At 41.6% G+C, this 24533-nt stretch overlaps 1 protein-coding gene across 9 annotated transcripts in view; it reads left to right on the plus strand.

The window, feature by feature from the left end:
• Positions 1 to 24533, plus strand: part of cadps2 (Ca++-dependent secretion activator 2) — a 322908-nt gene continuing 298375 nt past the window's right edge. For 5 of the 9 annotated variants that reach the window (XR_009806043.1, XM_061894372.1, XM_061894373.1 and 2 more), the window contains exon 1: positions 2 to 619. Coding sequence is in view for 8 of the 9 variants with exons in the window: in XM_061894372.1 (XP_061750356.1) it covers positions 284 to 619 (336 nt within the window). In the remaining variant the exon portion in view is untranslated. Of the gene's footprint in view, positions 620 to 24533 lie in introns of all 9 variants that reach the window. The other 4 variants (XM_061894374.1, XM_061894375.1, XM_061894376.1 and 1 more) reach the window with 2 other exon arrangements.

The following is a 24533-nucleotide window of genomic DNA, read 5'->3' on the forward strand; positions in this document are numbered from 1 at the left end:
AACGCCACATCTGTAACAGGTTGCTCACCTGTCTGTCGGCGCGTCTGCTCCTCGTGCACGCGCACCCATTCCAACACAGCTTGAGCCGGCGAGCGCGCGTGCACCGACCGAACCTCCTCACGAGACCGGGAATTAAGTCCACCTTGTACCCGGCAGTCACACGTCTCCCTCCGGGGTCGCGTCCAAGAAGGCACCGGGAGTCCCGTCGTTAACGCCACGTCGACCCAAACTTCCCCCCGTCGAGCGAGCACAATTTCCGCGGTGAGTTCCGCGAACGTCGACCATGCTGGACCCGTCCTCCAGCGAAGACACCGGCGGGGAGTCGGAGCCGGAAGTGGCCCCGGAGCCGCCCGGGAAAGCCGCCGACTTTTCCGCGGCCAAGCGGGGAGCCCAGAGCCGAGCGGACGGCCAGCAGAGGCAGCCCGCCGCGGCCGGAGCTTCCCCCGGCCATGGTGCTCCGCCGGGCGGCGAGGAGGAAGAGAGGCGAGAGCGGGAAAGAATGCAACGGGAGGAAGAGGATCACAAAGTCAAACTGCAGATTTACGTCTTCGTCCTCCGCTGCATCGCGTACCCTTTCAACGCCAAGCAGCCCACCGACATGGCCCGGCGGCAGCAGAAGGTGAGTGCGCCCCGGATCATGCGCCTGTCAGCCCCGGGGGGGAGTCGACAAAACCCCCTTCGGAAAAAAGTCCACTTCTTTCACTTTCTCCTACTTAACGTCATCCTGTGAGTTGTTCGGCACCTTTCTCAAGTACGATACTGAAGCATATTATTTCTTTTATTGTGTTTTTGTTTAGCACAACAATGAATGAGGAAAAGTTACAATAAACATACCAAAGTAATAATTACGGGTTAATTGTATACTTCCTGCCAACTCATCCTACCATAACTGTCGCTGCTGCTATAAATAGAAGAACATAACTTGTTGGGTGAATTAATCATCACTTCATGGCCAGTTAAGTGAAAAGTGAAAGTCACTGTCTTAAATTGGAACTGGCTGTCGTTCACAATCTTTGTGTAAGACAAGAACACTATGTTTTTCTGTTTTTTTTTTTTTAATGCATTCTAAATCGTAAATAAACACTAGCAAAAGTCAGCTAAAAATGGAGCGAATAGGGGTTGATCTATGTAACCGGTGGTCTTTTCCTCTGCGTTGTGTTTATGGAAGACGACCGACTTTGATTGATTGATTGATACTTTTATTAGTAGATTGCACAGTACAGTACATATTCCGTACAATTGAGCACTATATGGTAACACCCGAATAAGTTTTTCAACTTGTTTAAGTCGGGGTCCACGTTAATCAATTCATGGTACAAATATATACTATCAACATAATACAGTCATCACACAAGTTAATCATCATAGTATGTACATTGAATTATTTACATTATTTACAATCCGGGGGGTGGGATGAGGAGCTTTGGTTGATATCAGTACTTCAGTCATCAACAATTGCATCAACAGAGAAATGTGGACAATGAAACAGTGTAGGTCTTATTTAGTAGGATATGTACAGCCAGCAGAGAACATAGTGAGTTCAGATAGCATAAGAACAAGTATATACATTAGAAGTACATTTGAGTTGTTTATAATCCGGAAAGATGGGATGTGAATGGAGGAGGGTATTAGTAAAGTGTTGAAGTTGCCTGGAGGTGTTGTTTTAGAGCGGTTTTGAAGGAACATAGAGATGCACTTACTTTTATACATGTTGGGAGTGCATTCCACATTGATGTGGCATAGAAAGAGAATGAGTTAAGACCTTTGTTAGATCGAAATCTGGGTTTAACGTGGTTTGTGGAGCTCCCCCTGGTGTTGTGGTTATGGCGGTCATTTACGTTAAGGAAGTAGTTTGACATGTACTTCGGGATCAAGGAGGTGTAGCGGATTTTATAGACTAGGCTCAGTGCAAGTTGTTTTACTCTGTCCTCCACCCTGAGCCAGCCCACTTTGGAGAAGTGGGTTGGATTGAGCTGTGATCTGGGGTGGAGGTCTAAAAGTAACCGGATTAGCTTATTCTGGGATGTTTGGAGTCTAGATTTGAGGGTTTTGGAGGTGCTGGGGTACCAGGAGGTGCAAGCGTAATCGAAGAAGGGTTGAATGAGAGTTCCCGCTAGAATCCTCAAGGTGCTTTTGTTGACCAGAGAGGAGATTCTGTAGAGGAATCTCGTTCTTTGGTTGACCTTTTTGATCACAGCCCTAATATACGACACCATGGGTTTCTCCACTGCACTTTACTGATAACACAGAATACAATCGTCATCAAAACTTTGTGCCATCGTCAAGCCCCTCTCCCGTCATCGTAGACAAAAAGGGAAGTTGGAGGGCGTGTCTAACGCATATAAAAAGACAGGTGTCACAGTAATTATTGCAGTAGGAGGGACAACGAGACAATGGTTCCACATTGACAAAACATCAAACAATATTCAGGTATTTACATGTAACTTACATATTTTGTGTAATTATAACAATAATAAAACATTAAATAGATTATTTACAAGACGTAATTGACCCTGTTACATCTATTCCGCCGATAAAGCACTCTAAAAAAACCAGCATTTTATATACACGCCACAAGTATATTGTATACACACACCCACATATATATATCAGGGCTGTGAATCTTTGGGTGTCCCCCGTTTCGATTCAATATCGATTCTTGGGGTCACGATTCGATAATATATCGATTTTTTTTTTCCGATTCGATTCTCGATTCAAAAACGATATTTTTCCGATTCAAAACGATTCTGTATTCATTCAATACATAGGATTTCAGCAGGATCTATCCCACTCTGCTGACATGCTAGCAGAGTAGTAGATATTTGTAAAAATATTTTATAATTGTAAAGGACAATGTTTTATCAACTGATTGCAATAATGTAATTTTTTTTTTTACTATTAAACGAACCAAAAATAAGACTTATTTTATCTTTGTGAAAACATTGGACACAGTGTGTTGTCAAGCTTATGAGATGCAATGCAAGTGTTTAACCACTGTGACACTTTAAAAATTTTTTTTTTTTATAAATGTCTAATGATAATGTCAATGAGGGATTTTTAATCACTGCTATGCTGAAATTATAACTAGTATTGATACTGTTGTTGATAATATTCATTTTTGTTTCACTACTTTTGGTTTGTTCTGTGTCGTGTTTGTGTCTCCTCTCAATTGCTCTGTTTATTGCAGTTCTGAGTGTTGCTGGGTCAGGTCTGGTTTTGGAATTGGATTACAATGTTATGGTATTGCTGTTTAGTGGTTTGTTGGATTGATTAACAAAAAAAAAAAATGAAAAAAAATCGATTTTCTAAAAATTAGAATCGATTCTGAATCGCACAACATGATTTGATTCGTATTCAAACGATTTTTTCCCACACCCCTAATATATATATATATATATATATATATATATATATATATATATATATATATATATACATATATATATGTATATATATGTATATATATACATATATATATATATATTAGGGGTGTGGGACAAAATCGATTAGAATTTTAATCGCGACGCTCACGTTGTGCAATCCAAAATCGATTCTCATTTGTAAAAAAATTTATTTAAAAAAAAAATTTTATAAATTTTTTTGTAATTTTTTATTTTTATTTTTTTTAATCAATCCAACAAAACAATACACAGATATACCATAACAATGCAATCCAATTCCAAAACCAAACCTGACCTAGCAACACTCAGAACTGCAATAAACAGAGCAATTGAGAAGACACAAACACGACACAGAACAAACCAAAAGTAGTGAAACAAAAATTAATATTATCAACAACAGTATCAATATTAGTTATAATTTCAGCATAGCAGTGATTAAAAATACCTCATAGACATTTATAAAAAACAATAATAAAAAAGAATAGTGTCACAGTGGCTTACACTTGCATCGCATCTCATAAGCTTGACAACACACTGTGTCCAATGTTTTCAAAAAGATAAAATAAGTCGTATTTTACAATACAGCAAGTAAGAGGTGGCTAACAATGCAGCAGATGAAAGTACGCTATTGCGTCCATAAAACCTACTAAAGAAACATTAAAAAGTGCCAACAATACGCCATGTCGTGACATGACTATTAACCAAGTATTAGCAATATTGTCGTTATTAGCGCCAACACAGAGGAATTGCTTTTAGAGAGCTTATTAGCTCATCATTGTCACAGACGTCCCACTGGGTGTGAGTTTTCCTTGCCCTTATGTGGGCCTACCGAGGATGTCATAGTGGTTTGTGTTTTGGTTTGTGCAGCCCTTTGAGACACTAGTGATTTAGGGCTATATAAGCAAACTTTGATTGATTGATTGATTATGCTGGTGTATTGACATGTTGAGTTGCTGCATCGCCTCAGAGTTGGCAAGATCAGTGTTTTCAACCTTTTTTGAGCCAAGGCCCATTTTTCATTGAAAAAATCCCGTGGCACACCACGAGCAGAAAACATTAAAAAATGAAAATCAGCAGCCGATATTGACAGGAAAAAGTCGTTCTCGCAATTGTTCGATATAAATTCCAACTATAACCAACCATGCATCACTATAAATCGTCTCAAAGTAGGTGTACTGTCACGACCTGTCACATCACGCCGTCACTTATTTTGAGTTTTTTGGTGTTTTCCTGTGTGTAGTGTTTTAGTTCTTGTCTTGCGCTCCTATTTTGTTGTTTATTGTCATGTCATGTACGGATGTACTTTGTGGACGCCGTCTGCTGCACCACACGCTGTAAGTCTTTGCTGTCGTCCAGCATTCTGTTTTTGTTTACTTTTCAGCCAGTTTAAGTTTAGTTTCGTTCTGCATAGCCATCCCTAAGCTTCAATGCCTTTTCTCACTTGCCTTTTGTTTATTTTTGATTTAAACATTAGACACCGTTTTTACCTGCACACTGCCTCCCGCTCAACTTTTGACATCCTACTTAGACCTGGAGATGGCGAGAAAGACACAAAAAGAAACACTTAACTCTGTGTGAGAATTGTGATGAATTGTTGATGTAAAGGGGAATATATAAACATCCCACCAGTCTTTATCCATGTGAGAGCAGACATTGTACAGGAAGTGATTGTTTAATGTTTGTATATCTTGTTTAGCACTTAGCAATACTGCTACATGATGCTTAGTGTTTGACTAAAGCTGCAACTGTTTAGCACAAAGCTCCCAAAACCTGTAGATCATCCTCCTTATTTTCAGGCTCAAAAATAGAAGTTTCTGGATAATAATTTGTCCCGAAGTAGTGTTTGTTGTGTCTCATCAAGTCTGCCACGATTAGCAGTGTTGTTGTTGTTTGAAGTGAACTTTGTGATGAGTCTCTGAAAGTAATACCCTGCCGTATGCTTAAATTGATCAAATTATGTAAATATTACATGTTATTATGAATGTTACTACATTACATATACTGTCGTGGTCAAAAGTTTACATACACTTGTAAAGAACATAATGTCATGGCTGGTTTGAGTTTCCAATACTTTCTACAACTCAGTTTTTTTGGTGATAGTTATTGGAGCACATACTTGTTCGTCACAAAAACATTCATTAAGTTTGGTTCTTTTATGAGTTCATTATGGGTCTACTGAAAATGTGACCAAATATGCTGGGTCATAAGTATACATACAGCAATGTTAATATCCGAATCAGAATCAGCAGTACTTTAATAATCCCCAAGGGGAAATGAACATTTTCAGCACAATCCCATTCAAGAGCGGACAAATATTACAGGGAGACAGAACAGGATCGCTGACGGGTCTGCCAACTTCCGGCGCCCCTTACAAAAATGTTGAGAAACAGGGAGGAAGGGGGGGGGTGGGTGAGAGAAAAAAAAATCAGTCTATGCCTGGGTCCCTGGAGTTGGGGTCCAGACTGAGGCCAAGGAAGAAAAAAAAACTCTTAGCCATAGCATACAAAACATGTGTGTAAGAGGCAAACATCAAAGAACACCAAGGACATTAAAGACATTAAAAAAGCAAAGCTGATGCAACTATCCACTTCTAGACAAAGCCACAAAAGTAAAACAACAAACAAATAAAACATATACACTGTGGTGGCCTTTGCGGTATTCCACGCCATCGTCTGCTGGGGTGGGGAGCATGGCCAGAGACAGGAGCAGACCCAACAAAGCAACCAAGAGAGTCGACTCCACCAACTCTCGGCCATTGTCCAGTCTGCATGGATAAGCGAGACGCATGCGTCTAAGGCAGGGGTCTTTAGCGCCGCCCTAGTGGCTCTCTGGAGCTTTTAAAAAAATGTATGAAAAATAAAAAATATATATTTTTTTAATATGGTTTCTGCAGGAGGACAAACATGACACAAACCTCCCTAATTGTTATAAAGCACACTGTTTATATTAAACATGCTTCACTGATTCGAGTATTTTGCGAGCGCCGTTTTGTCCTACTAATTTTGACGGTCTTTGAACTCACCGTAGTTTGTTGACATGTATAACTTTGCTACTTCTTTTTCTGTCTCATTTTGCACCAAACTTTTAACGTTGTGCGTGAATGCACAAAGGTGAGTTTTGTTGATGTTATTGACTTGTGTGGAGTGCTAATCAGACATATTTGGTCACTGCATGACTGCAAGCTAATCGATGCTAACCTGCTATTTAGGCTAGCTATATGTACATATGGCATCATTATGCCTCATTTGTAGCTATATTTGAGCTCATTTAGTTTCCTTTAAGTCCTCTTAATTCAATTTATATCATGACACACTAGCTGTATGTAGTATGTCTTTTAATTTTTTTGCGGCTCCAGGCAGATTTGTTTTTGTATTTTTGGTCCAATATGGCTCTTTCAACATTTTTTGGGTTGCCGACCCCTGTTCTAAGGAGATCGAAGTGTCCGATACCTGCTCATTCCGGTTGGCAAGTTTTGGTAGCCATCCACAAGCTTCTGGTAAGCATCTGGTAGAATTTTTGACCACTATCCATCCATCCATCCATCATCTTCCGCTTATCCGAGGTCGGGTCGCGGGGGCAGCAGCCTAAGCAGGGAAGCCCAGACTTCCCTATCTCCAGCCACTTCGTCTAGCTCTTCCCGGGGGATCCCGAGGCGTTCCCAGGCCAGCCGGGAGACATAGTCTTTCCAACGTGTCCTGGGTCTTCCCCGTGGCCTCCTACCAGCTGGACGTGCCCTAAACACATCCCTAGGGAGGCGTTCGGGTGGCATCCTGACCAGATGCCCGAACCACCTCATCTGGCTCCTCTCGATGTGGAGGAGCAGCGGCTTTACGTTGAGCTCCTCCCGGATGGCAGAGCTTCTCACCCTATCTCTAAGGGAGAGCCCCGCCACCCGGCGGAGGAAACTCATTTCGGCCGCTTGTACCCGTGATCTTATCCTTTCGGTCATGACCCAAAGCTCATGACCATAGGTGAGGATGGGAACGTAGATCGACCGGTAAATTGAGAGCTTTGCCTTCCGGCTCAGCTCCTTCTTCACCACAACGGATCGATACAACGTCCGCATTACTGAAGACGCCGCACCGATCCGCCTGTCGATCTCACGATCCACTCTTCCCCCACTCGTGAACAAGACTCCTAGGTACTTGAACTCCTCCACTTGGGGCAGGGTCTCCTCCCCAACCCGGAGATGGCACTCCACCCTTTTCCGGGCGAGAACCATGGACTCGGACTTGGAGGTGCTGATTCTCATTCCGGTCGCTTCACACTCTGCTGCGAACCGATCCAGCGAGAACTGAAGATCCCGGCCAGATGAAGCCATCAGGACTACATCATCTGCAAAAAGCAGAGACCTAATCCCGTGGCCACCAAACCGGAACCCCTCAACGCCTTGACTGCGCCTAGAAATTCTGTCCATAAAAGTTATGAACAGAATCGGTGACAAAGGACAGCCTTGGCGGAGTCCAACCTTCACTGGAAACGTGTCCGACTTACTGCCAGCAATGCGGACCAAGCTCTGACACTGATCATACAGGGAGCGGACTGCCACAATAAGACATTCCGATACCCCATACTCTCTGAGCACTCCCCACAGGACTTCCCGAGGGACACGGTCGAATGCCTTCTCCAAGTCCACAAAGCACATGTAGACTGGTTGGGCAAACTCCCATGCACCCTCAAGAACCCTGCCGAGAGTATAGAGCTGGTCCACAGTTCCACGACCAGGACGAAAACCACACTGTTCCTCCTGAATCCGAGGTTCGACTATCCGGCGAAGCCTCCTCTTCAGTACACCTGAATAAACCTTACCGGGAAGGCTGAGGAGTGTGATCCCACGATAGTTGGAACACACCCTCCGGTCCCCCTTCTTAAAGAGAGGGACCACCACCCCGGTCTGCCAATCCAGAGGTACCGCCCCCGATGTCCACGCGATGCTGCAGAGTCTTGTCAACCAAGACAGCCCCACAGCATCCAGAGCCTTAAGGAACTCCGGGCGGATCTCATCCACCCCCGGGGCCTTGCCGCCGAGGAGCTTTTTAACTACCTCAGCGACCTCAGCCCCAGAAATAGGAGAGTCCACTACAGATTCCCCAGGCACCGCTTCCTCAAAGAAAGACGTGTTGGTGGGATTGAGGAGGTCTTCGAAGTATTCCCTCCACCGATCCACAACATCCGCAGTCGAAGTCAGCAGAACACCATCCGCACCATACACGGTGTTGATAGTGCACTGCTTCCCCTTCCTGAGGCGCCGTATGGTGGTCCAGAATCGCTTCGAAGCCGTCCGGAAGTCGTTTTCCATGGCTTCCCCGAACTCTTCCCATGTCCGAGTTTTTGCCTCCGCGACCGCTAAAGCTGCACACCGCTTGGCCCGTCGGTACCCGTCCACTGTCTCCGGAGTCCTATGAGCCAAAAGAACCCGATAGGACTCCTTCTTCAGCTTGACGGCATCCCTCACTGCTGGTGTCCACCAACGGGTTCTGGGATTTTTGACCACTATTCTTGACAAAATTGGTGCAGTTCAGTTAAATTTGTTGGTTTTCTGTCATGAACTTGTTTCTTCAGCATTATCCACACGTTTAAATCAGGGCTTTGGGAAGGCCAATGTAAAACATTAATGCTAGCCTGATTTAGCCATTCCACCAAACTGCGCCCAAGACCCAACCCTACCGTGAATTGATTAACGTGGACCCCGACTTAAACAAGTTGAAAAACTTATTCGGGTGTTACCATTTAGTGGTCAATTGTACGGAATATGTACTGAACTGTGCATTCTACTAATAAAAGTATCAATCAATCAATCAATCAATCAATCAGGGCTGATGGTTTTAGGTTGTCCTGAAGAATTTGGAGGGAATCCTCCTTTTTCATTATGCCATTTAAAGCCCCAGTTCCATTGGCAGCAAAACCGGTCCAGATTTGTTGTGGTGTGGCACTTGGGGGAACTCGTTAATGAGCCTCTCATGCTGTGCCACTCTCCATATGCAAAGAAGATTCCAGCGTGTGCATGAATATGTTTGACAGACGGCAAGCGTGGGAGTTTCATTCGGAGCACTAGTGTAATACCAGCAAAGGACATCAACCAGATGTACGCTGGACCCCGTGGGAAGTATCCGTCTGATTGGAGATGAAGGGGGCGGGATCAGACACGTACATAGTGTGACATCATAGCGTGACCACCTTCCATACACTAACTATGTTGCAGTATTGGCCGATATTGTAATATTTTGTAGTGCGTAATGAGGGCTGAGGTGATAAAATAATATCGATACATAACGCAAAATAACTTTTCTTCAAAAGTAATAAGACCATAACACCAACCTATTTATCATTTATTTGGGGCGGTATAGCTCGGTTGGTAGAGCAGCCGTGCCGGCAACTTGAGGGTTGCAGGTTCGATCCCCGCTTTCGCCATCCTAGTCACTGCCGTTGTGTCCTTGGGCAAGACACTTTACCCACCTGCTCCCAGTGCCACCCACACTGGTTTGAATGTAAAAATTAGATATTGGGTTTCACTATGTAAAGCGCTTTGAGTCACTAGAAAAAAGGCGCTATATAAATATACTTCACTTCACTATTATTAAAAAGTTAAAAACAAGTTAATGTACTAAGTGTACATATGAGTTGGGAAATTGTGTTAGATGTAAATATGAACGCAATACAATGATTTGCCAATCATTTTCAACACATATGTGCAGCCCTTTGAGACACTAGTAATTTAGGGTTATATAAGTAAACATTGATTGATATTCAGTTGAATATGCTACAAAGACAACATATTTGATGTTCCGACTGATAAACACTTTTTTTTTTGCAAATAATCATTAACTTTAGAATTTGATGCCAGCAACACGTTACAAAGAAGTTGGGAAAGGTGGCAATAAATACTGATAAAGTTGAGAAATACTCATCAAACACTTATTTGGACCTTGACAGAATTTCTAGGCGCAGCCAAGGCGTTGAGGGGTTCCGGTTTGGTGGCCACGGGATTAGGTCTCTGCTTTTTGCAAATGATGTAGTCCTGATGGCTTCATTTGGCCGGGATCTTCAGCTCTTACTGGATCGGTTCGCAGCCGAGTGTGAAGCGACCGGAATGAGAATCAGCACCTCCAAGTCCGAGTACATGGTTCTCGCCCGGAAAAGGGTGGAGTGCCATCTCCGGGTTGGGGAGGAGACCCTGCCCCAAGTGGAGGAGTTCAAGTACCTAGGAGTCTTGTTCACGAGTGGGGGAAGAGTGGATCGTGAGATCGACAGGCGGATCGGTGCGGCGTCTTCAGTAATGCGGACGTTGTACCGATCCGTTGTGGTGAAGAAGGAGCTGAGCCGGAAGGCAAAGCTCTCAATTTACCGGTCGATCTACATTCCCATCCTCACCTATGGTCATGAGCTTTGGGTCATGACCGAAAGGATAAGATCACGGGTACAAGCGGCCGAAATGAGTTTCCTCCGCCGGGTGGCGGGGCTCTCCCTTAGAGATAGGGTGAGAAGCTCTGCCATCCGGGAGGAGCTCAACGTAAAGCCGCTGCTCCTCCACATCGAGAGGAGCCAGATGAAGTGGTTCGGGCATCTGGTCAGGATGCCACCCGAACGCCTCCCTAGGGATGTGTTTAGGGCACGTCCAGCTGGTAGGAGGCCACGGGGAAGACCCAGGACACGTTGGGAAGACTATGTCTCCCGGCTGGCCTGGGAACGCCTCGGGATCCCCCGGGAAGAGCTAGACGAAGTGGCTGGAGATAGGGAAGTCTGGGCTTCCCTGCTTAGGCTGCTGCCCCCGCGACCCGACCTCGGATAAGCGGACGATGATGGATGGATGGATGGATGGACACTTATTTGGAACATCCCACAGGTGTGCAGGCTAATCGGGAACAGGTGGGTGCCATGATTGGGTATAAAAGCAGCTTCCATGAAATGCTAAGTAATTCACAAACAAGGATGGGGCGAGGGTCACCAATTTGTAAGCAAATAGTCAAACAGTTTTAGAACAACATTTCTCAATGAGCTATTGCAAGGAATTTAGGGATTTTAACATCTGCGGTCCGTAAAATCATCAAAAGGTTCAGAGAATCTGGAGAAATCACTGCACGTAAGCGATGATTTTACAGACCTTTGATCCCTCAGGCGGTACTGCATCAAAAACCGACATCAGTGTGTAAAGGATATCACCACATGGGCTCGGGAAAATTTCATAAAACCACTGTCAGTTACTAAAGTGGGTTGCTACATCTGTAAGTGCAAGTTAAAACTGTGCTAAGCAAAGCAAAACTCATTTATCAACAACACCAAGGAACACCGCTGGCTTCGCTGGGCCCGAGCTCATCTAAAATGGACTGATGCAAAGTGGAAAATTGTTCTGTGGTCTGACGAGTCCACATTTCAAATTATATTTGGAAACTGTGGACGTGGTGTCCTCCGGAACAAAGAGGAAAATAACCATCCGAATAGTTATAGGCGCAAAGTTCAAAAGCCAGCATCTGTGCTGATATGGGGGTGTATTAGTGCCCAAGGTATGGGTAACTTACACATCTGTGAAGGCACCATTAATGCTGTCCATACAGGTTTTGGAGCAACATATGTTGTCATCCAAGCAATGTTATTTCAGCAAAACAATGTTACAGTGTTACAACAGCGTGGTTTCGTAGTAAAAGAGTGTGGGTACTTTCCTGGCCCGCCTGCAGTCCAGACCTGTCTCCCATCGAAAATGTGTGGCGCATTATGAAATGTAAAATATGACAGCGGAGACCCCGGACTGTTGAACGACTGAAGCTCTACATAAAACAAGAATGAGAAATAATTCCAATTTCAAAGCTTCAACAATTAGTTTCCTCAGTTCCCAAACGTTTATTGAGTGTTGTTGAAAGAAAAGGTGATGTAACACAGTGGTGAACATGCCCTTTCCCAACTACTTTGGTACTTGTTGCAGCCATGAAATTCTAAGTTAATTATTATTTGCACATAAAATACATTTTATGAGTTTGAACATCAAATATCTTGTCTTTGTAGTTGATTCAACTGAATATGGGTTGAAAAGGATTTGCAAATAATTGTATTCCTTTTATATTTACATCTAACACAATTTCCCAACTCATATGGAAAAAGGGGATTGTTTGTGTGTGTGTATGTATGTATATATATATATATATATATATATATATATATTAGGGCTGGGCAACGATTAAAAATTTTGATCGAAGTTAATCGCACTATTTCTCCGATTAATCGCGATTAACTGCACTGTATACGCAAAGCCCAATAATGAATTCAAAAGTAGTGTGTAGTGCACCTTTATTGGAATATTCTCCCACATGAACAAAAGCGCCAACACATGTTGTGCAAACACAATTTAAATCAGTCCTTGTTAAACAGTAGCAGTTAAATAGCATATTTTATGGAAAATCAACTCAAAAAATGTAAATACAAACATTTAAGTTTATTGCCACTGCCAGGGTATTTAAGTTATCCTGTTTGTTATGGAAAATAAATATAATCTACATACAAATCTCTGAGCCACAATCATAACATCTGAACAGGCAATTTCTGAGGTAACAGCAGAAACTTTTTTTTTTATCAGGGATCTTATGTTTAAAAAAACTATATTATAGGTAGTAGGCTGTTTTAGGGAATTTTTGATCAAATGATCCGTAGCAGCAATATTAATAATGTTGTGTTAATTCTGCGTAGTGCACTTAAAATAATTATGACCATATCTAGGAATTGATATGATGGGAATTTTCCGATTGTTTGCTTGGTGCTTTGATAAACTGAACGCATCATATACATGGTACTATATTGTGATGTTATGAGCCAGGGAATAAAAGCACTACCTTACCCAGTGTGCAACAGGAGTGACGAGCATGCGCGGCAGTCCGGTATAGGTTGTGTCGCCATGACGGCATCTTGTATGTTGTGATATGCACGCTCTGAAAGCAAACGTTAAGAACTCAGCCAACACTCCTCGTCTGCATTATTCATAAATAGACAGACAACACATATACTCCGCTGCTTCACAAGCCGCTGGATGTAGCCGGCAAAGTTATTCCCATGCTAGCTAGCCGGTCTAGCAAGCACGCGTCATTTAGTCCAAAACGGCCCGATCTATCCACATTCAGAATTGTCTGGCGGTCGTAAGTGATCCCGGAGTGACCACGCTGTAAGCCAGCCATGAAATTTGCAGAATTGTCCGGTATTTTTGCCAAATGTTCCATCTTTACCAAGAGCCCCTCGACACCGAAGCCCATCCGGGCGACACCATCTTGTTAAGAAAAGGCGTTAACAAAATAAAAGCATGTAAACAACATACGCAAATGTGCGATAAAATAATTGTCGGCGTTAATAGATTGATGAGTTAACTCGTAATTAACGCATTAATTTGCTCACCCCTAATATATATATATATATATATGTATATATATATATATATATATATATATATATATTAGTGTTTAATTATGTACTTTTGTTGAGACAAGAACCAATGATACATGTTCACATTGACTCTTATTGGGAACTATGTGTCTCTTTAAGAACTTTTCAGCTTACAAAATGTGCATAAGAACCAATTAAGTTTGTAAATCGAGGTTCCACTCTATAACTTTCAAACCTAGGTGTTAAGGTTTTTTTTCTTTCCTTTTTTGCATCAAAAGTGTTTTGGCTGCAATTCATTGACTTTGAAGGAATGGAAGCGGAAGAATCAGCAGGAGCAAACGTCTCCTCGCTTCTTTTGTCAGTTTGTAGTTTGAAGGATAGGCGAAGGCGTCTGCTGCACATCGGCGTCCTCTCAGTGATCTACTGATGCGGCACACTTCCACGTCCAAGAAACAAAACATCACAAGGCGTATATTTCCCCGAGGAGACTTTACAGCCTCTCCTTGCTAACCGCTATTTCCCACTCCGCGCACTAAAGCGAGACGTCAGGTGCTCCCTGCAGAGCTGCAAATCACCACGTAATGTGCATCCCACCTGGCCTGTAAGAAGATTCAATAACAATCTTGTTGCGCTTGATGGATTTTTGTGTTGTTTTTTTTACTGGTAAACAACACACAGATCATCTGGACACCAAGGACAAAGTCTATGTGCTAGATCATTTTTATACATGTCGATACAGCTGCACTAGCTCTACACAGACTACTTTAAAGGAAAACTGCTCTTCTTTTTGAATTATCTATCATTCACAATCCTTGTGAAAAACAGGAACATGTGCGTTTTTTTTTTTTTTGAGCATTCTAAATCGTAAACAAACGCTAGCAAAAGTCAGCTAACAGTGGAGCCAATGAGACCTGCTTTACTCTGCCTATAAAGCGCCCCAAAAACATGTTTTATTTAGACACTGTTACTTCTGTATGTATGTATTGTATGTAGGGCTGGGCGATATTTTTAGGCCATATCGCGATATACTGTATGTTACGATAGTTTGCCTTGGCCTTGAATGAACACTTGATGCATATAATAACAGCAGTATGACGATTCTATATGTCTACATTAAAACATTCTTCTTCATACTGCATTCATATATGCTACTTTTTAAACTTTCATGCAGAGAGGGAAATCACAACTAAGTCAATTGACCAAAAGTGTATTTATTAAAGTTATTAAGCAATGGCACAAACATTCAAGTCATTTCCAAAACATAAGTGCAAGATTGTCAAGAGACATTTTAAGTGTCAAATAAAAATGAGCTGCATAATAGGAAATCAAATAGTATTCGTACTTCACTATGTGGTAGTTTACGATGAACGTTACGAAATTCTCTTCATTCTCTAGCAAGTGACTTTTCTAACAATGCTAAATATTAGCAGTAATGCTACTTTTTATAGCAACGCTTTTGCCCCACACTTGACAAATTAGGGTTGTGTGTTCGACACATTCCCACTTGAAGCCGAACCACCGCCAGACACTGGACCCCCTGCTGTTTTTATTGGGAATTAAGTTTTCCTTCATTTGTTACCAGATCCGCACCTTCTTTCTCTCGTATTCCCACTCGTACGGCTACTTTAGCCGCTAACGTAGCCCAGTCTGCTACCTTTCTGCTGGGCGAGGGCGTATATGTATGTGACGTATGACGTGACAGTATGTGACGTATCTAAGAATGTGCGCCTGCTTGTCTGTGAGAAGGAGAGACAGGAAAGAGAGAAGAGCCTGAAGTGTAATGCCCGCAGCTAAAAGCAACTGCGTGAGAATGTATACTCGAATATTACAATATAGTCATTTTCTATATCGCACAGAGACAAACCCGCGATATATCGTAAATATCGCCCAGCCCTAAATGTATGTATGTATGTATGCATGTTTTACATATTTTTATCATTTTTAACCTACTGGGGCGTATTAATTTCACAGACGCATCACAACGTTCACTTTCCCTTCAACAACACCACTACTAATCAGGGCAGACTTCACGAGACACAACAAATATTACCGTAAATTCCGGACGTTTTTTGTAATTATAGGTTTCCCCCCCCCAAAAAAACCCAAGCAATGAATGAGAAGGTGTTTTGTTCGTGCTACGTCGCCATCGTTTGATCGACTTCGCTCACTGCAGTTGCTACTCGTATGGATTTTTCATTCGTCACTCCAAGCAACGTTTGTAAGTTTTACAATATAACTAAAACAATTCTTACTCACTTAACCGTCCCATGTGTGATGTCTGTAGGAGTGTTTTCATGCATATTTGCAGTTGCTATTATAATGTCATCAAGCGCGCCTCGTTGGCATTAGCTAAAATGCTAACACATTTACGAGTGTCAGTGTTGGTATTATTAACTTAAAAATTTCTCAGTAAATTCACCAAAACTTCACAGTGAAGTTATTAAGTCTGTTTAGCTGATTGGAGAGCTAGTGGGTCCTTGACGATGACTTCTGTTTTGTTTGATCAGTTGTTTTACTGTCGCGTTACAGAAACTGTTCGGAAACAATTAAGGTATGAACATTAATATATGGGGGGAAAAACATTTTGGCAAAAATTTTGTGGGTTGGGCTTATATAGTTCGGAAAATACGGTACTTCGGGACAAATTATGATCCAGAAACTTCTATTTTTGAGCCTGTGCTAAACGGATGGAGTTTTAGTCAAACACAAAGCATCATGTAGCGCTATTGCTTAAGTGCTAAACAAGATATACAAACAAAACTAAACAATCACTTACTGTACAATATCTGCTCTCACTGGAATAAAGACTGATGAGATGTTTATATCTTCTGTCTATATCAGGGGTGTCAAACTCAAATACAGAGTGGGCAAATTTTAAAACTGAACAAAGCAGCGGGCCGAGGTTGAACAAATCAACCTTTTAATAGGGACCCAAACAAGTTTTGCATTGAATATTGAACAAGTAAGGCTTATATAACTTTATAGTGACATGCAAAATCGAGTTTCAAATAATAATAATAATTAAAAGATATCAATGGCATATCAAATAAAATATAAAAAAAAATTGAATGCCTCTTTTTGCCGGCGGGGTTGAGGTGGACGGGGTTTGGTGATAGCGGGGGGTGTATATTGTAGCGTCCCGGAAGAGTTACTGCTGCAAGAGGTTGTGGGTATTTGTTCTGTTGTGTTTATGTTGTGTTACGGTGCGGATGTTCTCCCGAAATGTGTCATTCTTGTTTGGTGTGGGTTCACAGTGTGGCGCATATTTGTAACAGTGTTAAAGTTGTTTATACGGCCACCCTCAGTGTGACCTGTATGGCTGTTGACTAAGTGTGCATGGCATTCTCTTGTGTGTGTGTATATGTCGCATATATTATGTGACTGGGCCGGCACGCTGTTTTTTTATAGAGGAAAAGCGGACGTGGCGACAGGTTGTAGAGAAGGCCAAAGGTAGTGCCTTTAAGGCCCACCCCCCAATATTGTTGTCCGGGATGAAATTCGGGAGGGGCTCTGTACTTTGGGAGTCTTCCGGGAAAATCGGGAGGGTTGGCAACTACGAGTATTAGCGGTGAATGCGGTGTTACAGCGGCGGGCCTGCGCTAATGTTAATTTGATATTGCCTCAAGGGCCAAATTGAATTACACGGCGGGCCATATTATGGCCCGCGGGCCAGAGTTTGACACCCATGGTCTATATGAACAATTAATCCCAATTCTTGTGAAGGGAAACAAGTGTCTTTCTGGCCATCTCCGGGTCTAATGGATGTCAAATCTGACAAACTTGTGGGTTTATGTCCACAACCTTCTACTATCCAGGTGAGAGGCATGATTTATAGTCTACAATTAACTTCCATCAACACAGGCGATGCATCAGCTCAACATGTCAATTAAGCAGCATAGGCTTGTTCTCTCTGTATAAGTAATTTGCCAACGTTAGCACTTATAATAACATTATCGTTAAGGTAACATGTGGAGTTCCCAAGGGTTCGGTTATTGGCCCTGCACTCTTCAGCATCTGCATGCTGCCGCTAGGTGACATCATACGCAAATACGGTGTTAGCTTTCACTGTTATGCTGATGACACCCAACACTACATGCCCCTAAAGCTGACCAACACGCCAGATTGTAGTCAGCTGGAGGCGTGTCTTAATGAAATTAAACAATGGATGTCCGCTAACTTTTTGCAACTCAACGCCAAAAAAACGGAAATGCTGATTATCGGTCCTGCTAGACACCGACCTCTATTTAATAATACAACTCTAACATTTGTCAACCAAACAATTAAACAAGGCGACACGGTAAAGAATCTGGGTATTATCTTTGACCCAACTCTCTCCTTTGAGTCACACATTAAAAGCGTTACTAAAACGGCCTTCTTTCATCTCCATAATATCGCTAAAATTCGCTCCATTCTGTCCACTAAAGACGCTGAGATCATTATCCATGCGTTTGTTACGTCTCGTCTCGATTACTGTAACGTATTATTTTCGGGTCTCCCCATGTCTAGCATTAAAAGATTACAGTTGGTACAAAATGCGGCTGCTAGACTTTTGACAAGAACAAGAAAGTTTGATCACATTACGCCTGTACTGGCTCACCTGCACTGGCTTCCTGTGCACTTAAGATGTGACTTTAAGGTTTTACTACTTACGTATAAAATACTACACGGTCTAGCTCCATCCTATCTTGCCGATTGTATTGTACCATATGTCCCAGGCAAGAAATCTGCGTTCAAAGGACTCTGGCTTATTAGTGATTCCCAAAGCCCAGAAAAAGTTTGCGGGCTATAGAGCGTTTTCATTTCGGGCTCCAGTACTCTGGAATCCCCTCCCGGTAACAGTTCGAGATGCCACCTCAGTAGAAGCATTTAAGTCTCACCTTAAAACTCATTTGTATACTCTAGCCTTTAAATAGACTCCCTTTTATGTCCCACTCTCCCTTGTGGAGGGGGTCCGGTCCGATCCGGTGGCCATATACTGCTTGCCTGTGTATCGGCTGGGGACATCTCTGCGCTGCTGATCCGCCTCCGCTTGGGATGGTTTCCTGCTGGCTCCGCTGTGAACGGGACTCTCGCTGCTGTGTCGGATCCGCTTTGGACTGGCATCTCGCGACTGTGTGGATCCATTATGGCTTGAACTTTCACAGTATCATGTTAGACCCGCTCGACATCCATTGCTTTCCTCCTCTCCAAGGTTCTCATAGTCATCATTATCACCGACGTCCCACTGGATCATCATTGTCACCGACGTCCCACTGGGTGTGAGTTTTCCTTGCCCTTATGTGGGCCTACCGAGGATGTGGTAGTGGTTTGTGCAGCCCTTTGAGACACTAGTGATTTAGGGCTATATAAGTAAACATTGATTGATTGATTGATTGATACTTGGTAAATATTCATATAATGACAAGTAAATGGAGTATTGTTGGCGCTTTTTAATGTTTTTAGAAGGATTTATGGATGCAATAGCGTACTTCCATTAGCCGCATTGTTGGCTACCTCGTACTTGCCATATTTTACGAGTTAGAATGCATAAAACAAGAAAAGCACATTTCCAAAAAAAGTGCAGTTGCTCTTTAAAGTCAGTCCAAGGTAACGTTCTCGACTGTTGAGGACAAACCGAGTCACTTTGACTCGACTGTTTTTTTTTCTTGGAAGACGTGAAGGAACGCGCCATAGCATCCCCATTCCATCCATTATGGCGGCCCACGCGTCACTCCGTGCACGTTTGATCCCCTGGCAGCTGGTGATTATTCCAAGCAGATAAAGAGCACCCTCGCCACCTCCTGAAGGCGTTTTGCTGACACGGAGGTTCCTTGTCCAAGTGCGCCCTCCGTTTTCCTGCCGCCTTTCTTTCCCTTGTCAATGGTTTACGCAACCTCACCCCTCTTTTTCCTCTCAAAGCGGCGGGAACACGGCGAGCACTTTGACGACGTCCCCAATTGTTGCATCTGACAACCCCACACTAGACAAATTTAGCGATACACTTCTACTCCCTCGTCGAGCCTTGTCAGTTCTTGCTTCTTGGAACACCGGCTGTATTAAAAAAACAAAAAACAAAAATAAGCCATGTTGGCATTTATTCCTACTACAAGAGTAGCACCAACAAATTGCACGTTTAGGGAGATTTTAACATTACTGTTATGAGTAACAAAACCTTATAAAAACGACAATACACCAATGAAGTTGGCACGTTGTGTAAATGGTAAATAAAAACAGAATACAATGATTTGCAAATCCTTTTTAACCTATATTCAATTGAATAGACTGCAAAGACAAGATATTTAATGTTCTAAATGAGAAACATATTTTATTTTGCAAATAATCATTAACTTGGAATTTAATGGCTGCAACACATTGCTAAAAAGTTGTCACAGGGGCATTTTTACCACTGTGTTACATGGCCTTTCCTTTTAACAACACTCAATAAACGTTTGGGAACTGTCTCCCATTTTCAATGGGAAACAGATCTGGACTACAGGCAGGCCAGTCTAGTACGTGCACTCTTTTACTACGAAGCCACGTTGTTCTAACATGTGGCTTGGCATTGTCTTGCTGAAATAAGCAGGGGCGTCCATGATAACGTTGCTTGGATGGCAAAATATGTTGCTTCAAAACCTTTCAGCATTAATGGTGCCTTGGGCACTAATACACCCCCATACCATCACAGATGCTGGCTTTTGAACTTTGTGCCTATAACAATCCGGATGGTTCTTTTCCTCTTTGGTCATAACCACATGACGGCCACTATTTCCAAAAACAATTTGAAATGGGGACTCATCAGACCACAGAACACTTTTCCACTTTGCATCAGTCCATCTTAGATGAGCTCGGGCCCAGCGAAGCCGGCAGCCTTTCTGGGTGTTGTTGATAAATGACTTTCGCTTTGCATAGTAGAGTTTCGGACTTGGACTTACAGATGGAGCAACCAACTGTAGTTACTGACAGTGGTTTTCTGACGTGTTCCTGAGCCCATGTAGTGATATCCTTTAAGCACTGATGTCGCTTTTTGATGCAGTACTGCCTGAGAGATCAAAGGTCCATAATATCATCGCTTATATGCAGTGATTTCTCCAGATTCTCGGAACCTTTTGATGATATTACGGACCGTAGATGGTGAAATCCCTAAATTCCTTGCAATAGCTTGTTGAGAAATGTTGTTCTTAAACTGTTGGACAATTTGCTCACGCATTTGTTGACAAAGTGGTGACCCTCACCCCATCCTTGTTTGTGAATAACAGAGCATTTCATGGAAGCTGCTTTTATACCCAATCATGGCACCCACCTGTTCCCAATTAGCTTGTTCACCTGTGTGATGTTTCAAATAAGTGTTTGATATGCATTCCTCAACCTTTTCAGTCTTTTTTGTCAGCTTTTTGAAACATGTTGCAGGCATCAAGTTCAAAATTAGCTAATATTTGCTAAAAAAAACAACAACATTAAGTATATTGTCTCTGCAGTCTATTCAATTTAATATAAGTTGAAAATAATTCAAATCATAGTATTCTGTTTTTATTTACCATTTACAGAAGGTGCCAACTTCCCTGGTTTTTGGTTTTGTAGAACTATGAATGCTTCCATTCATTTGAATGGGAATTTCCTGGAAATTTGGTAATTTTGAGAAGTTTTGAAAATGTTGACGCTTGCACAATTGTCCTCGCAGATATGAATGGATGGGTGGTAAAAGTTTTTGGAAACGGTTGAAGCATGTTGACGTAGTTTGAATTGACAATTTGTGTTTTGGAACCCCTGGAATTTCGGGAAAACTTGGAATTTGTACCAAAAAAACAGGAGCATTTGTTTTCCTAACCAAGAGGAATGTTTTAAAGGTGGAATGGTCAAAAACGGTTGAAAAATGTGGACTGTGAAAACTTTCCAGGAAGAAGAGAATTAGAGCTTTGGAAAACCGGGAATTTCTAAATTTTTGAATTTGGTAGTTGTTTGATTGTCCATGGTGAGTGGAGTGTGTGGATGGTGGAATGGTTTGCATGTTTGAAAATTGACCCGATCATTTTCAATGGGAAAAATGTCACAGAAAACCGGGAATTCTGGGAAATTAAGGATATATTTTTTGAAATTACCTATCGAGCCGCATGTTTTGTTCCTATAACGGTTCTGATTAGTGAAAAACTGAGCTGTGGAGCGCGCCAAAGTTTTTGTGGCGTTTTAATAAGAGAGGATTTTTTGGGGTGTATAATCTTATAGTGTGAATGTTTGGAGCATTCACACAATTACTAATTGTGTGAATGCTCCAAAGCATTGGCTATTTTTTTAAACTTCTACCATCTCCACATTTTCAACCGGTTCAAACCATTCCACCTTCAATACATTTCACTCATCCTGCACATTCAAACTATAATTTCTCCAAGTTCCAAAAAATTCCAGGAATTTTCCAGAATTCCCGGTTTTCCAAACCCTATTTTCACCCTTTTTTCTCGCAACTACTCCATCCACATTTTTCAACCCATTTCCACATTGCCACCGTCAACACATTCTTCTTAATCGGGACAAAAAAAACTAAGTGTTGTTTTTTTTTTTTGCTGGAAAAATTCCCGGTTTTCCCAAAATTCCAGGAATTCTGTAATACAATTTCTCAGGTAAAAATGTTACTTCTCGACAGATTTGGGGAAAATTCCAACACCAATCCTTTCAATTTTTTCAGAATAAAAAAAAAAAAATCCTGCTTTTCCCGAAATTCCCAAATTTCCATTAAATTTTCATTGAAATGAATGGGACATTTTTCAAAGTTCCACAACTCCCACATTTTTCATCCGATTCAAACTGTTCCAACCCTGAAATATTCAACCTGTTCAAAAGTGTGTGCTCTGCTTCAACAATTGGAAAAAAAAAATAAAAAAAAAAAATCCTGGGTTTCCAAGAATTCCCAGTTTTCAGGAACATTTTTTCCCCATTCAAAATGAATTGTCCATTTTTAAACTTCCACCATTTCCACATGTTTCAACCGGTTCAAACCATTCAACATATTCCACTCATCTTGCACATTCAAACTATTTCCAAGTTCCCAAAAATTCCTGAAATTGCCAGAATTCCCGGTTTTCCAAACCTTATTTTCACACTTTTTTCTGGCGACTACTCCTTCCACATTTTTCAACCCACTTCAACCGTGCCACCGTCAAAACATTCCTCTTTATCGGGACAAAAAAAATGTTGTTTTTTGAACTGGAAAAATTCCCGGTTTTCCCGAAATTCCAGGAGTTTTGTAATACCATTTCTCAGTTAAAAATATTACTTATCGACCGATTTGCGGAAAAATTCCAACACCAATCATTTCAACTCATTCAGAAAATGTAATTATTTTAGCATTTTCCCAAAAATTCCAGCTTTTCACGAAATTCCCAAATTTCCATGAAATTCTCATTGAAATGAATAGGACATTTTACAAAGTTCCACAACTCCCACATTTTTCATCCGATTCAAACTGTTTCAACTCCAAAATAGTCAGCCTGTTCAAAAGTGTGTGCTCTCTAACAATTTTCAAAAACTCCAAGAATTCTCAGTTTTCAGGAAAATTTTTGCCCATTCAAAATTATTTGTCCATTTTTTTAAACTTCCACCTTTTCCACATTTTTCAACCGGTTCCAGCTATTCCACCTTCAACATATTCCACTCATCCTGCACATTCAAACTATTTCCAAGTTCCAAAAAATTCCAGGAATTGCCAGAATTCCTGGTTTTTCAAATCCTATTTACACCCTTCTTTCTGGCGACTACTCCATCCACATTTTTCCACCCTCTTCAACCGTGCCACCGTCAACAAATTCCTCTTTATCGGGACAAAAAAAAGTTGTTTTTTGAACTGGAAAAATTCCCGTTTTTCCTGAAATTCCAGGAATTCCGTAATACCATTTCTCAGTTAAAAATATTACTTCTCGACCGATTTGCGGAAAAATTCCAACACCAATCATTTCAACTCATTCAGAGAATGTAATTATTTTAGCATTTTCCCAAAAATTCCCGCTTTTCACAAAATTCCCAAATCTCCATGAAATTCTCATTGAAATGAATGGGACATTTTACAAAGTTCCACAACCCCCACATTTTTCATCCGATTCAAACTGTTTCAACTCCAAAATAGTCAGCCTGTTCAAAAGTGTGTGTTCTCCAACAATTTTCAAAAACTCCAAGAATTCCCAGTTTTCAGGAACATTTTTGCCCATTCAAAATTATTTGTCCATTTTTTAAACTTCCACCTTTTCCACATTTTTCAACCGGTTCCAACTATTCCACTTTCAACATATTCCACTCATCCTGCACATTCAAACTATTTCCAAGTTCCAAAAAATTCCAGAAATTGCCAGAATTCCTGATTTTCCAAATCCTATTTACACCATTTTTTCTGGCGACTACTCCATCCACATTTTTCCACCCACTTCAACCGTGCCACCGTCAACACATTCCTCTTTATCGGGACAAAAAAAAAAGTTGTTTTTTGAACTGGAAAAATTCCCGGTTTTCCTGAAATTCCAGGAATTCCGTAATACCATTTCTCAGTTAAAAATATTATTTCCCGACCGATTTGCGGAAAGATTCCAACACCAATCATTTCAACTCATTCAGAAAATGTAATTATTTTAGCATTTTCCCAAAAATTCCAGCTTTTCACGAATTTCCCAAATTTCCATGAAATTCTCATTGAAAAGAATGGGACATTTTACAAAGTTCCACAACTCCCACATTTTTCATCCGATTCAAACTGTTTCAACTCCAAAATAGTCAGCCTGTTCAAAAGTGTGTGCTCTCCTACCATTTTCAAAAACT

This window comes from Nerophis ophidion, linkage group LG03 (genome assembly GCF_033978795.1).
Source record: "Nerophis ophidion isolate RoL-2023_Sa linkage group LG03, RoL_Noph_v1.0, whole genome shotgun sequence".
Classification (NCBI taxonomy): domain Eukaryota; kingdom Metazoa; phylum Chordata; class Actinopteri; order Syngnathiformes; family Syngnathidae; genus Nerophis; species Nerophis ophidion.